The sequence below is a fragment of the Chelmon rostratus genome, chromosome 5, assembly GCF_017976325.1.
Source record: "Chelmon rostratus isolate fCheRos1 chromosome 5, fCheRos1.pri, whole genome shotgun sequence".
Taxonomy (NCBI): Eukaryota; Metazoa; Chordata; class Actinopteri; order Chaetodontiformes; family Chaetodontidae; genus Chelmon; species Chelmon rostratus.
Genome location: NC_055662.1, coordinates 28,222,707 through 28,237,103, shown reverse-complemented (window position 1 = coordinate 28,237,103; position 14,397 = coordinate 28,222,707). Strand labels below are relative to the sequence as shown.

The following is a 14,397-nucleotide window of genomic DNA, read 5'->3' as shown; positions in this document are numbered from 1 at the left end:
ATCTATTGTCCGACGGTAAAGACGCCAACAAAGCTGAAGCGGTGAAATACTGCAACACTGGCCGCAGTAAAACCTCACAAAATAAAATTTCCACTGTGCTGAGGAAAATTCCTGCCGTCCATCCTTGAGAGGTTTCCTGTGAGTTCCCTGCAGAGGCCTCGCAGACGCTCTGGAAGAACATGAAACAGAGGTCAGATCTTATGGCTGTGAAGCTATAAGCAAATCTCCACAGTTGGAAATCAGTTCAGATGCAGAGCTGCTAGAAGACGGAAAAAACGAATTCAACAGTTCCACTATCCAAGTAACAAACAATGAAGTGATTATTCTCCCAAAGAGAAGCTTCGCCACATTATTCCATCTTTCTATTTTTAAGCATTTCTTAATAACTCCCATATGCATCACAATAATTCTGCAGCAGCACTGAGGAGCGGTTTGAATAAATGACTTGGAAAAAGACGTCGGTTACCTTTTATTGCCGCCTTTTCTTGGATCTCTCTCTTTGCTGTTCCGCACAGTTGTGTTTTTGCTGACTTGCAGCGCGACGGTGACAGTGCTGAAGTCGGGGTTGCGTCAGCCCGGCGGAACGCTCCACTGGGATGTGACCGAGAGCAGATCCAGACTCTGAAACGATAGCGTGGCCGCGGTGCCTCGCCGTGTCTCCGCTCTGTGGTGAGTCGTGACAGGAAGATGGAGCGATCACGCTGAAGAGAGGGAAAGGAGATGACAGAAAGATGGATGTGGGTTCCCTTTGCAGACGCTTCATGATTACTGTCGGCGTAAAATGCGTTTGAGGAAAGACTCTGAGCAAATGTTAGTTTATTCTAATTATCCCACTTGATGATAATCATTTAATTTAATTTCACAGTCGTGCTGCCTCCCTGCATGAAAAGACCCCAGCAGGACCCTCATTCACGGCTCCTACGCTGCTTTCAGTGCTGATGTGAGAACACTGAACCCATCCTGGACGTCCTCAGTGCGCTGGTGTTATAATGGTTTAGAAGTTATGTGCAGGGCTGAACAATTAATTGAAATATTAGCAAAATCTCAATATGGTGCCACATCCAAATCACAGCTTCCCGATGAAACCTCACAGCATACCACAATAGATGAAGCAAAAATCACATCATCTTCGCTTTTCTGTTTTTTTTTTTTTTTCAGTGGAATGAATGAATTGCCAAATATTCCCGCTCCCATTAAAATGGTGACTCATATTTCATTGAAAGTAACCGCAGCGGGACGTTTTGTGTCAGGTGGTCTTGTCTCTTCGGGGATGTCGACATTTTGCAGTGGCAGCATGAAATGTGAGCGGTTAAAGTCCGTCGTGAGAAGTTTGCGCTGTGGTTTGTCCCTGCATGACTACAGTTACAGAAACAGTGGAGTGAAGGTGGAGGGTTCACGGGAGCACAGGGAGGCAAAGAATGGTTCTATTAAAAGTCGAAGGACGTGGACTTTTACAGATGTGAAACAACAATACAGGCCGGTTCGAAGGTTCAGGTTGGAAGGCTCAGGAAATGCGGTTGTCTTTGTGCTGAGCGAGCACTTTGTCAGCTCATGGTTTTCCATGTTGGTTGAGGAGTGGGGGCTGCGCAGGCCACCCTTACTGAAGGTTTTCCATCGCGGTGAGTCCTCAGACGTACACGGCATCCAAAGAGTCTGTCGTTTCTGTTTATGGAGACGATGAAACATCGTCTTCTGTTTTACCACGATTAGGCTGATTGACATAGCAGACTTAAACTGGGTTTAAGATGTAATCGCTATAAAAAGTATTGTCCTGTCTGAGAACACAGAAAGCTTTGGTACAAGGTGTGTTGTACTGTCTCATCCATCTTTAGCAAACAGCTGGCGAGAGTGACAGTCGCAGTGATGAATGTCTTCCTTTGTCCCATCCAGATCCTCTTTGTCCCGGGAAAGAAAGCTTTTTAGCTTTTGACTTACGAGCCACGTTTAGCTGCCAGTGTTTTGTCGGTTTAATGTAGGACAAGTGTTTTGGCTTCTGTCTTGTAAGCATCCATCTTTACTCTGGCAGCACAACATGCTAACATGGCAAATGAGGTTTTATTGGAAGCGAGGGGATTTAAATACAAACGTCACGTTCTGCCGTGCTGGTAATTGGTCTCCTCAGACGATCTCAGATTGTCTGTCTTTAAGGTTGTCAGTCACAGGAATTCGTGCCGAATTGATTTCAGATGCTCTAAACTGTCGAAACCTTCTTCAGCTCGAGGCCGCTCACAGAATGTGACGTTAATGGAGCTCGGTTCGCTGCGGTGTAGAGTCACTTTTGCTCCATTTCCAGCTGTCTTTGGAAATCTCATTGACACATAGTAAAGTAAAGGTGGTTTCTGCTGTCAGTGAACGGGACTGCTGGATGCATTAGTTTTACAAGCCTGTCACATTTCATTTGTCGGTCTCTGGTGTGCTGACTCTATACACAAACACTGTGCTTGATTGTGTTTGAGACGACATGTTTTTGTGCAGTTTAGTCTTTGTGGTCACAGAAATACTTAAAGGGTTAGTCTGGTATTTTTAAACCTCAGTTCTTTTACATATTCTGGTGTGTAAATGACTAATAGGTAGAAAAACCTTTGGTTTTGGTTCAGTAAATCAGCTGGCAGGCGTGAAAAGGCCTGCAGTGTAACCTTTGCACCATCGATGTTTGTCCACTAGAGGTGCTTGTTTTTGCCCCTGACAGACAGACATGTAGAATAACAATCTGCCTACATCAAGGAAAGGACCCCTACAGAGTGAGATCCTTTTGTTTAATCAGAGACAGCTATTATGTCACTCTGTTCAAAGCCACCAGACTCCATTGATAAAAACAGCAATTTTACGTCATAGAGCAAGAAAGTTCCTGGCTCATCGGCTAGTTTGTTTGTGTTGTTGTGTGTTAAAGGATTAGCTCCGATCCGAACTAACGTGTTAAATCAAAGTTACACTTTGACACAAAAGTGGTGTGGATGACGATAACAGTGGCTCGTAGTCTGTGCATGTTCTCATGAGAGACGCCTGAGAGCTGGAGGGAGATCTGCATCACAAAACAACGTAAAGTCACCGCAGCTAAATCCACCGAGGTACAAATGAAGTGAAGTTTTAACAAAAAAAATCTTAGTGTCAGACTCACGACAAATATACGGACATGAATTACATTTTATTATGAGTGTTATCCTACGTGTCATAGACAGTGTCAGTGAAGTTTAATGGTCGAGTCGAGAAGCCTCTTCAGGATTTAATTAACACAGTTTCTTTCCTAATAACCTGCTAATAGCGAACAGCACTCTCATGTCAGATCTGTGTCAGAGTGACACTTTTAACTGTAAAGTGTGTTTTAGATCTGCAATCTTTAGTCGATTAATCAATTAGTCGATTTTAGGAAAATTAATTGTCAGCTATTGTGATAATTGATTAATCGCTTAGTTATTTTTCAAGCAAATATATCAAACATTTTCTCATTCCAGCTTCTTAAATATTAAGATTTGCTGCTTTTCTTACTGTCATAAATGAAGAGTCTTTGAGTTTTGGACTGTACGTTGGACAAAGTAATTTTTTTTTGTCATCTTATAGGCCAAACAATCAATCAATTGTGGAAATAACTGGCATATTAATCAATAATGAAAATGATTGCTAGTTGCAGCCCCAGTGTGTTTTATACCATAAGATCCAAAAAAAGAACAACACAGACAAGCTGTACATATTTTATTGCAACTTAATAGTGACATTACAGGTTTTAATACATTATATTACAAATATCTTTTATGTACAAACACATGTTTTGGATCTATTGACATCACAAACCACTAGATTTATACAGTAAATACAGTGCTTGATTCATACAAGCAAATTGGTGGACACCTGTTTAAGCAATTCAAGATTTCAAAACAAGTATTTTTAAGAAAAAAATGGCAGGAAGTTGAAGAATGTACATCCTCAAATCGTTTAAATGTTGCATTAGCAGACTGTTAATAACGGCAGGTGTTGGTATAAGCAGTTTTGGTTCAATGTTCGGAAATGAAACGCCACAATTTTATCTAGTATATTTGATTGTCATTGACAAAACTGGCCAGAATATCAACCCTGTATTACAAGTCAATAAATGTTACTGTTCCTATAAATTACACATTTGAAAAGTGTATTTAGAATGAAATTAAAAGTCACTGGATACGTTTCCTGTGTCGGCCTCATTTACTTGTTACTGAAAAAAAACTTTACATACATACTAAATATATATTGTAGGTTTCATATCTCAAAGCTACTTAACTTAATAGTTGTTAAATAACTGTCAGCTAAGCAGGTTTCTGATCAAAGACAGTGTATTTAAAACAACTCCTGAGCAATGAGCACGAGTCTCTACTGAGTCATACGTGGAAGGAAAATGGTTGTAACGCCGCTCAGGTTCTTTCGAGTCGTCAGGAGGCACCAGCCCGTCAGCCTGATGGTTTGATATTGCACTTTCAACATCATGTTTGTCTTTGTCACGTGGCTCCGTCTGGTGGTCCTCCATGAAACAGCTCCGCTGAAGAGTTTTAGTAGCTGTGGAGGTTTCTGTTTCCGGAGGGGGATCCGGCACAGTGCGTGATCCGCGGATGCTCAGTGGAAGGTGTTCGGGTTTGGCCGGATCATCATGACCACCTTCTTCAGTGAGTACGCCCCCCCTCTGAACTCCGCCCAGTAGACCCCGTCTTGGTAGCGGCTGCGGTAGTGTCCTCCTCTGTACCAGACTCCGTTCAGATTTGAGTGTGCACAGGAGTTGTACCACCAGCCTCCCTTCTGGTAGTGGGCACAGTTGCCTAGAAACAAGGAAGAAATAAAAACGTGCATAAAGAGAGATTTTGCACTGAACTCTTGCTTTATGTTTAACACTGCACACAGCTTTTACCTGTATATGCATCATGGTCTCGGTCCAGTGTTGTGAACTGTTTGCCGTTGTGCCAGGTGAGGGAGTCTCCGGCGTTGCCATGGTAGCGGCCCACTCGTAGCTTGTAGAAGTCGGCCTCGGGCTCCAATCTGAAGCTGGCGTACTCTGCGAACACCTTCCTGCCAGACCAGTCCTCCAGCGTCACCAGCAGTTTGTAGTTTCCCTGGTTAGTGAGCCAGTAGATGTTCTCCAGACCCAGCCAGTACTCGCCATCGATGTTGCCAAAGCCTTGCTGCGAAGTGCAGTGATTAAAAAACACACTATCAGTAAGATCCTTTCTGATGCTCTTTGAAAAGCTTTCAGCAGTTTGCATGTCTGGGAGATGATTCAGGGTAGCTGCACATGATCTGGAGGCAATTATGAGTCTAGCTCTTCTATGTTTACCGTCAAGGAACATTATTATAAATGGACCCTCTGAGTCAAGTTTATAGCGAGCATCGGGTGTCCAGATTTCCACTATTATTTTGTTGTTTAAGACACAGCAGGGTACAGTGCATATAGTATGAAAGCCGACATGCTGGATGCTGCCTTTCTGCTTTGTTCTGGCTCTGGTCACAGTGTAAGTTGGTTTGTGGTGTCTTCCCTACACATGCTTTGAATCATGGAAGCACTCCTTCTCATGAGCGTACAATGCAATTTCAGATCTCATGTGGTCTCATGTGGTTTAAAGGTTTTCTTGGAAAGACCTCCATTGTTGCCCTAAGCTGAGATGTAATCATGGCTTTTTGGCCAGTGAACAAATGTTTACCAGTGAGCTGCGTCTCCCTGAGGGAGGGGTTTCCCTTTCCAAAGAAAATGAGTTCCGCTGGATGCAGAAGTCTGTTCTGTGCAGCCCTGCTGATCCAGTTCCTCCTCATGCATTATTGAGAATATGAGGATGTTTTGTCCAGAGCATCAGGAATGCTGACACAAGCAACCGATGTGACATTTAAGTCCAGTACTCACATATTTTTATGTTAGTGTGAATTCATCACAAAGACCGACTGATGCTGCTGGAATTAATGAGTCATAAGGCGCCGGCGGTGGCTGAGGCTGCAGCGACAGCACACATTTTGAAAGCTAAACAATTACCTATTCATTACTGCTTCACATCTGGTTAGTGTCAAAACAGCCTACTTAAGCCCCCAGCTTCCCTCCAAACTGTGAGGTCCTTGATTTGGTGTGAGGTTGTCGCACCTTGTATGTCTCCCAGTTCCTGAAAAAGTTGACAGAGCCGTCCACCCTCCTCTGGATGACGGTCCAGCCGCCTGGGTCATGTCTCTGGTCGCACCACACCTGCATGAGCCGGTTGGCATTCTCTGGCTTCACCAGGTACATGCCGCTGGCGGTGTGGCCGTCTTCCAGAGCCTGCAGACAGTCCTTAAATGGACCTGCACAGAAAGGTCAGTAGCAGTTAAATCCAGTCAGTTACAGCAGCGTCTGGAAAGCCAAGAGAGGGAAATGCAGGAAAAGACACAGTGACAAGAGGAGTTTTTATTCCCTGCATATAGGGAATCCCATTTTTCTGCAGAGGCTCTCATTTTAACAGTAGAATTGACTTTGGCTGCTCCTCTCACACGGGAAATGGCTGCCGGCTGTGCAGCCAAAAGAAACACTGGCATGAGGGCAAAGGGAATCCTGACTACTGAATGATGAAACAGTAGCAAAGACCTACAGTGAAAGACTATTATTTGTATTACTTACACTTTGGTTTATATTATATATGTATTTTACATGAAACGGACACATGATTTCAGTGGCGGTATCCATACTGAGGCCTCACACCGTGTTTTGAAGAGAGGATTTCCGGGACTAAATTGATTTAAGGACAGCTGGTAAATCCTTGTCAGTAAGTCTGCTGCAGCTTTTTCCAATATGACGAGTTGTTGTGTGTGGAGTAACAGGATAGCCTCTATGAAGACAGATTTCTTGCTTAACTTTAAATTATGCAGCATCGGCCCTGCACTCCCCTGCAGCCACAGAATTTATGCTACAAATGTTTCACAGATTTTGCGCAAGGTCGATATTGTTTTATTGGATTTTATGGTGCAAATCAGTGAAACCTAATTTTCCTGCGTGCCTTTACGAGTTTATCCCAAATTCCAAACCCAGTCAATATGGAAAAAACACTAATGGGGCAACTGGCTCCCATGCTTCAATTGGCTGTGAAAGATCTCAAGATTTCACACTTGTGCAGTGTGCCAACTGGCCCGGATTACAAAGCGTTTAAGTACATGGAGACAAATGAGAAGAGAACAGGAGGTCGCACGAAGAAGTCGAGGTGAGAGAAGGGGTGCATCAAAATGTTTGCAAGAGATGTAAAGAAAGAGGAAATGTGTCGTGTGTAAAAAAGTTCACATAACGTCAAGAAAAAGACGTTTTTCTTTCGGTAGTGACGTTATTCTCGGGATGATATCTGCCTCTCCCACTTTCTGCCATCCATTTTACTCTCAGGAATGTCTCTGTTGAGCAGATACAAGCCGGAGAGCTGCCCTGCCCTGCCCTGCCCTGCTCTGTTCTGCCTGATAAAGTCTGCTGCTCTGGTGGAACATATGACTGATTCTCGCCTGGTGCAACTGGAACAAATGACATCACTGTCTCCCGGTATCTCTTTCTGTTCGTGCTTTCCCCCCTCCCCCTTTTTCTTAGACTCCATCCCCCCCGTTTCCCTCTGTTGCTCTTTCAGGTCTCTCGCTTCCTCCCTCCACTCCTACATTGTGTGGAGCTCTCTGTTCGTGTTGAGGGTTTATGTAACATTTTGGGGTGTTAGTTGCACGACTGTGGGCAGGAAATTACTTGTCTCCTTTCAAAGATTCCAAACAAAGGCTACCGTTCACATTCAGCCTGGTGAAAGTGGCAAGCAGTATCCCAACATGTGAATGGAAAGAGCTCCCAGTAGTCATGTTGGGAATGGTTCCTTCTTTTTTCCACCATATTAAATCTGAAGTCTCCTGATGAAATGGAACGGCAACAGACCGTTACCACAAACGCCCGTCACGTCAATTTTAAAGCTTTATCATCCACTAACGTGTCCAAGAGCTCCACGGGCTTGGATCCATTTAGGCACATGTGTTAACCCCGCTAATATGCTTTGTGTTGTTGTGTGGGTTGAATCATGCCAATTAGTTGATATGCATCTCAAAAGGCTGTGGACAACAGCATTTCTGTTCTCACCGAGAGCCCTTTGCTCTGGGAATGTGTGGGATGTATTTAAATCGGCTATGACTGGAAGAATGGGTGCATGGAGCTGTCTTGTGATTATTATTAAGAGGTTGACAATATAGTCGGCTCAGACACACAGTCCTTTGTTTGTTACCAGTGTTTGTGATGGTAACAGGCGTGTTGCGTAAGAATGCATCAAAAATAGAACTTCAAAATAAAGCGTCTGTAGTTAGGAGTTCACGTCAGGTCACTTTGTTCGACTCACCAGAGGGCTTGTCGGTGGTGGACGGGCTGTGTGTGCCCGTGGGCATCGTTGGAAGAACTGGCGGCAGAGACTTTTGGTCGCTCTGGATCTCGTTGCTGATCGGGTTGTTGATTCGCGGAAGGACCGGAGGCTGGTAGGGCTTGTTGAGAGGTGGCGACGGCGGCGGCGGCGGCTGAGGCCGGGGCTGGGGGACAGGCACGTGACGAGGGGGAGGGCGACTTTGGCACTGCTCCTCCAGCAGGGCAATAAGAGTCGACTGGTTTGTGGCCAAAGAAGCCAAGTGCTGGTACTTGTGCTCGAGATCTTTGTATCGGCTGGTGAGCTGCTGCATCTCAGACGTTTGGTTCAGGATCTTGTTCTCCATCTGAGCCAGTTCCAGGGCATTGTCTCTTTTCCGGATGATCTCGTGGAGCAGCTGCATGTACAGCTGAGTGACTCTGGAGTTCATGTTGCGGCTCTCCTTCCTCAGAAGCTTGACCTCATTGACGATACCCCCGTCCACCTCAACCAACTGCTGCAGGGTCTCGATCTGCCTCTTCTGTTTCTGTAGCTCCACATTTAGCAGCTCTAGCTCCTGTTTGTTGACCCGGTTCTCCAGCATGGCCTCTGGCTCCTTGGAGTTGACACAGATGGCGCCGGTCACTTTCTGTTGAGGCACGATGAAAGTGTAGGAGCACTTGTCCTGCTGCTGGTCGGCTGGAGCACGTTTGCTCCGTCCAGCATAGAGAAACTCTCTCTCTAGACCATCCTCACTACTCTCAAACTCTTGGGTCCTGCCCCCGCCGTGGCTGCCGTCCGCCGGACTCCCCTGAGTCTGCTGGACACCACAGACGAGTCCGTAAAAGAGAAGGAGCCCCAGCAGGACCGTTGAAGGGGCCTCCATGAGTTTGTGTCCAATGCACCAAAGCCTGAGGAGAGCAGGGAAGAAAATGGAGAACGTGACTGTATTGCATTAAAAACCTGTAACAACTGACTCACTCCTGTCGTCTGCAAGCAGGAGACTGTATGAGTAAACCTATTCAGAAGCTTTTTTTCTTTACTGCTGTAACTGAGAGCCCTCCGGATTGGGCTGCATGCTCCTTCTGACAGAACATCAATGGAGTCCTTCACAGCTAGGCTGATTGAGACCAGAAGAAGACTACCCATCAGGATACACTGGTCCTATCCTCCATTACCTGCCAGCGGCATGCAGCACATAAACCCTCTGCGCACACATCCCAACCTCAGCAGGGCTGGAGGTCATTACAGCCTCCAGAAATATGGGCTACCGAAAAAGATTAGATCTGAAAGGCAAACGCCCACTTACCCCGCTGAGCCGCCTTAGTGGCTGCTGCGACTTTCCATGACAGGAAGTGCATTATATTAACATGCAACATATACATAAAATCTCATGGTTGCTACACGGTACAGGAGCGCACAATGTTGTTTTCCGCATGAATTTAGGTGTAATTCGTCTGCTCTTGATCCTGAATTGTGTCAATGTAGATTAATTTTCTAAGACATCCAGGTTATAATCTGTTAATAAGGTTTATTACAATTACTGTACTTTTAAAAAGAACAACGTTGAACAAGCAGTTGTTTAAATCAGCTTTCCACTATTGACCTCACTGTCCTGAAGGAAAATCTCTGTTCTCTGATGTGGTGTCGCTCTCTTTAGTCAGTTCCATTGCCGTTAGCGGAGCGTGTTTAGCTTCGTGTGCTGAGCTGGATCAGGCTCTCTCTGGGCGACTGCCACCGCTTGTCCTTGGCGCATGGAAACACTCCTCTCGGCCCTCTTCTGCAGGCCTGGACATCTTTGATTATGGAAAATTTGAGACGCTACCAGATGATGCTATTCAAGGAAGTGTTTTAAATATTGGTCGTGTTGCATCAGTCCTGCTCATAGCTGTTTCTGCTTTGCTTGTCAGACTGGAAGCTTATTTTAACCATCTAGCATGCTGATGAATGTAATCAGATATGTTACATAACATTATCCTTATGTCTCTGTATTCATTTGTCAATTAATCTTAGAAAAAGCCTCTTTTCCTCCATAACTCGACCTTGTGACACAAGGTCCGCAAGAGTTAATGAGAGTGAGATGCTCAACTGTTCAAAGTGGAGACCGTTTATTAGAAAAACTGGTGCAGGCAGTTTTTGTAGATGTTGTGGTGTTATTAAGGGATGCCACTGAGTGCTGAGGAGAATGTAACTCCTGTGTGAAGATATCAAGGCCTTGAACTCTCGGGTCACCTTAATTGAAAGCTGCTGCATATTGGATTACAGAGGGGTCCTGTGTAACACCTCCCCAGAGTCAGCAGGGGCCCGTCGAATCAGAAAGCATTATAGAGAGGCCGATATTGGCTTGGTTTTGAAGAGCCGCGTCAGAATCGCCAACCTTACAAGCGCTTCCCTCACACATTTCTTACAGCTAATCTCTGTGTGAAAGGTAATCTACCACATAATAATCAGCGCAACATCGGGAAGGGAGCAGAAATGTTTTCGTCTCGTTAATCCGGGCGTGCTGCCAGCGCATTAGGTTGGAGACATGGAGGAGAGAAATGCAGCGCTCTCCAAGAACATGACCCTGAACACATTCGACCTTCCTGGCTTTATCTGTCTAGAGTAGAATGTGTAAACACTCCTTTTTCCTGGAAGAAAAGACTTGAAAGGCGGCTTTTGCACATTGTCTGTTGTGTAACCTGTTGTCTTTTTTCGATATTACAGTTTACCTGCCAGGAGACGTGACTGCCTTGAGTAAAAACAACTCAAAGAAGGCTGCAGCGTCTTTTTAATTTTGCCATGAAGCCGTCTTCTGTCAGCTCAGTGCGAGGTCTTTCATAATCCTGCTAACAGAGCCCGGCTGCATGACGTCACCTCAGCCAGCGCTGACTGATGTGGAGATTGTCATAAATACACTCCACACTGTGCAAAGAAGTACTTCCTATCAGTTATCACTGAAACTGTTATAGTCTAATAGATTAAAGCCTGAAGCAGTCACTGATAGCATCCTCAAAGTGAGCCCTTACTAAGATAATAGAGCAGCCCAGGGCCTGTCCCTCGTAACGTGCTGATGACTGTGTTTGGCCCGTGGCTCCTGCGGTTTCTCCCCCCCGGAACATGAGCTCCGTCTCTCAGACATGCAGAGCGATTCGCCCCTGCCGCAGAGGGCTCCCATGTTGGACGTCGTTAGTCCGGAATCTCCCGCTCGAGGCTTCGCTGCACTTCAAAAGCTGAAAACGTTTGCAGCTTGCGCTGAAATGTGTGCGAGCGTGCGCGGCGCGGGCGCGCGTGTTTTTGCCGTCAATGTGTGTTTTCAGATAACAACGCTTGCTGGGCTCAGTCTCCCAGGGACCGGAGAGAGTCCCACCTGCCCCGACAGAGACAGCCTGTTATTAACCCATCCAGTCTGCCAGAGGGAACAACAGACAGCCTCCTCCTCCTCCTCCTGCTTCGCTGTTAACAGCCCCCACAGCTCATTATTGTCCTAACATCAGTTCACTTTAACAAGCTGCCATTGACTGGCAAGTAGCTGTAATGATTAACTGGTGTTGAGAAGCGTCGCAGACGTCTCCTCTGCTCGGGACCTGAAGTGCAGCTCTCATCCTGACTTGATTGGCAACTCCTGTCGGGTAATTTCTTCAAGTCTGCTTCACACCAAGATGTTTTGGTTTTACTGTCTTCAGGTGGTAAGTCTGTGTTTACATGACTCCTCCTCCTGGATTTTACTCCATGTTAAATCAAGTGTGATAGGCGGGTGCGGCGGATCGGTCGGCGCTGTGCTCCGGCCTTTTTGGTCGTGCTCAGCACATATTAATTAGAAGGTGGGCAGCCTCGCTCAGACCGATGTCTCTCACCCCAGCCCCTCTCATTTCAGCGTGAGCATGGCATTCCTCGCATTCTTCGTCACCTCATTAGAGCGAGCCGCCATACACACATGGAGAGTCAACGGCGGTGGCAGGCGGGGAGAGCTAGACCCTCTAGACGCGGGACCACTACTCCCCTTATCCCCGCCGTAGCTCTAAGACATACTGTATCTACTGACCCAATTCATTCCCAGTGTCCTACTTTCTGTGTGAATGCTTCATAATCACATCATCCTCATCCACAACAGGAGATCACAACATAACTACACAGCACCTAATTTGTCAGTAGCCGAAAAGAAGCGGGCACTTTGCGGGACGGCTTTGTGCTGAATGTTCAAATTAGCGCCGACTCCGCGGAGAACTGGCAGTCTCCTGCATGACACCCAATATGTGTTGGATCAGAGTCAAATTCAATTTGCTCATGGTAATCTGCACTATTACATTACCTTGAGGGTGACCTCATTCTTTCCTCAAGCATGTAATCCTTGTAAGCGTGGAACATGATTAACCTCAACTACCTGCTCGGTTTGATGGTGGAGGACAGTATTTGTTTTGACTCTGTGGAGCAGGAGAGTCCAGGTTTTTGTTCAGATTCAGGTCTGCTTCTGCGTCTCTTGCCGCTTGGTGCCTTCTTCCGTACCTCGCTTGTGATCTGAGTCAGACGGGGCGGCAGGGGGTCTCAGGGATTGTTTCGATAAGTTCCAGCATTCAACCTCAAAGCCCCCTTATCCAAACACCACCCTGGCAACAGAAACAAAGGCGGGATTCAGCTCCCCTGTCCTCCGGAGCCCAGGGGAACATCCTGAAGCTGCAGACTGCTTGACATCTCTTTTTTTTTTAAGTGAATGGTACTTTTCAGATATTAGAAAATAAATCTCTACATGTGTCTCAGGAAGCATCATCTTCTGCACACTCTCCTCATGTGTGTTTACTTGACCCCCTTTAGGGTCCTGTGTTTTGACGAGCTAAGTGTTTCATCAGTAGCAAAGAATGACTGAAGAGCCCGCTCTCCAGCATCCCCCTGCGCTGAATCAACCCCCCTCGATCGGAGTCACTCATCAGAAAGTGGAGTTGCCCTTTGGCACCACACAGCGAGTCAGAGAACAGATGCTGCGTGTCGACGACTGAATTTAAGATCAAAAGGAATAGCTGAAGAGTGAAGAGCCAAAGAGAAAGACCTCAATCAGTTTCACCGCCGTGCTACAGCTCAGACATCACAGCTCGTGTCACACCGAGAAAGGTCAGCGTTTGTTACAGACGTGGACGTTTGAGATGATGTTTGAGTCACTGCAGAAGAGCAGAGTCCCTGCGAAACACACCGGTAAATCAGATAAACATGTAAATAAAGGAAAGGTTAGACGATGCTTACGAGATAACTGCAGAGGGTTGATGAGGCTCTCTCAGTTGCCTTGCCCTCCTGGCACAGCTGATTGAAGTTTCTCCTGGTCGAAAGTCATCCCAAGTGTGAACGCCGCACCTCTGCGTCCTCCTCTCCCCTCTCTGCCCGTCTGCTCGCTCACTCTTTGTCACCTTAGTCCATTCCAGCCGTGGAGAGGCGGCGGCGTCTTAAAGCCTGTTATTAAAAGACCGTCATTAGCCCGGCAGAAGCTTAACTTGCCAGAAACTCTTCAGCAAACATTGAGTAGATTGTTCCAAAATCCACTTGACTGAGTTGGAGCGCTTTCTGACTGTAGCTGGGTGGCGGAGGCCGTTTCCTGATAAATGGTGGGAGTCCAGGGCAGGTTTGTGTACTGCCTGTGGCCCGTTAGGAGAAGACTGTCACTTTTCTGTGGGCTGAATCCATCACTTCTGCCTCACGGCTCTAAGAGGCTGTCTCTCTCAGCTGCACCTCTCTCCCTCCCCCTCTCTCTCCCTGTCTGCCTCTCTCTCCCTCCGTGGTGCTTTTAAATGATGAAAAATCCTCCAGCAGTGTTTCAGTAGGCAGACAAATTGAGCTCAGAGCCTCCCCCCTCTCCCTTAAAAATGAACACATTCTTGTTTAAAGCAGCAGCCTCCTTTCTCCACCCCTCCTTCTCCTCCTCCTCCTCCTCATGGCACAAAAGAGATCCACAAGCATGCGCAACACCACACACACACACACACACACAGGACTCAAATTTCCAACCCCCTGCCCCCGGGCCACTAGTTCACCACCACCACTATTTCTGGCTTCGGACTGCGTGGTTCTTCAGGTGGCGGACAGCACTGATGTTACGCCGGTCACATCCTAATTGGCCGTG

The 14,397-nt window shown here is 46.5% G+C and overlaps 1 protein-coding gene across 3 annotated transcripts; it reads right to left on the bottom strand.

The window, feature by feature from the left end:
• Positions 1 to 3,675: 3,675 nt before the first annotated feature.
• Positions 3,676 to 14,043, bottom strand: angptl2b (angiopoietin-like 2b). Of its 3 annotated transcripts, none has more exons than XM_041936798.1 (6): positions 13,826 to 14,043; positions 13,527 to 13,730; positions 8,316 to 9,223; positions 6,086 to 6,279; positions 4,871 to 5,141; positions 3,676 to 4,781 (listed from the first exon to the last, which is right to left on the bottom strand). In XM_041936798.1, the coding sequence occupies exons 3-6, from the start codon at positions 9,196 to 9,198 to the stop codon at positions 4,582 to 4,584; spliced, it is 1,548 nt and encodes a 515-aa protein (XP_041792732.1). In that variant the 5' UTR covers positions 9,199 to 9,223; positions 13,527 to 13,730; positions 13,826 to 14,043; the 3' UTR covers positions 3,676 to 4,581. The 3 variants fall into 3 exon arrangements, with proteins under 3 accessions (XP_041792732.1, XP_041792733.1, XP_041792731.1); XM_041936799.1 differs by having other exon boundaries at positions 13,847 to 14,043; XM_041936797.1 differs by having other exon boundaries at positions 13,527 to 14,043.
• Between the last annotated feature and the right edge of the window lie 354 nt (positions 14,044 to 14,397).

Coding starts and splice junctions, on each gene's coding strand:
- angptl2b (XM_041936797.1), bottom strand. CDS start 9,198: ATGGAGGCCCCTTCAACGGTCCTGCTGGGGCTCCTTCTCTTTTACGGA. Junction 6,280..8,315: donor CACCACCGACAAGCCCTCTG/GTGAGTCGAACA, acceptor CTTTCTGTGCAG/GTCCATTTAAGGACTGTCTG. Junction 5,142..6,085: donor GGAACTGGGAGACATACAAG/GTGCGACAACCT, acceptor TGCACTTCGCAG/CAAGGCTTTGGCAACATCGA.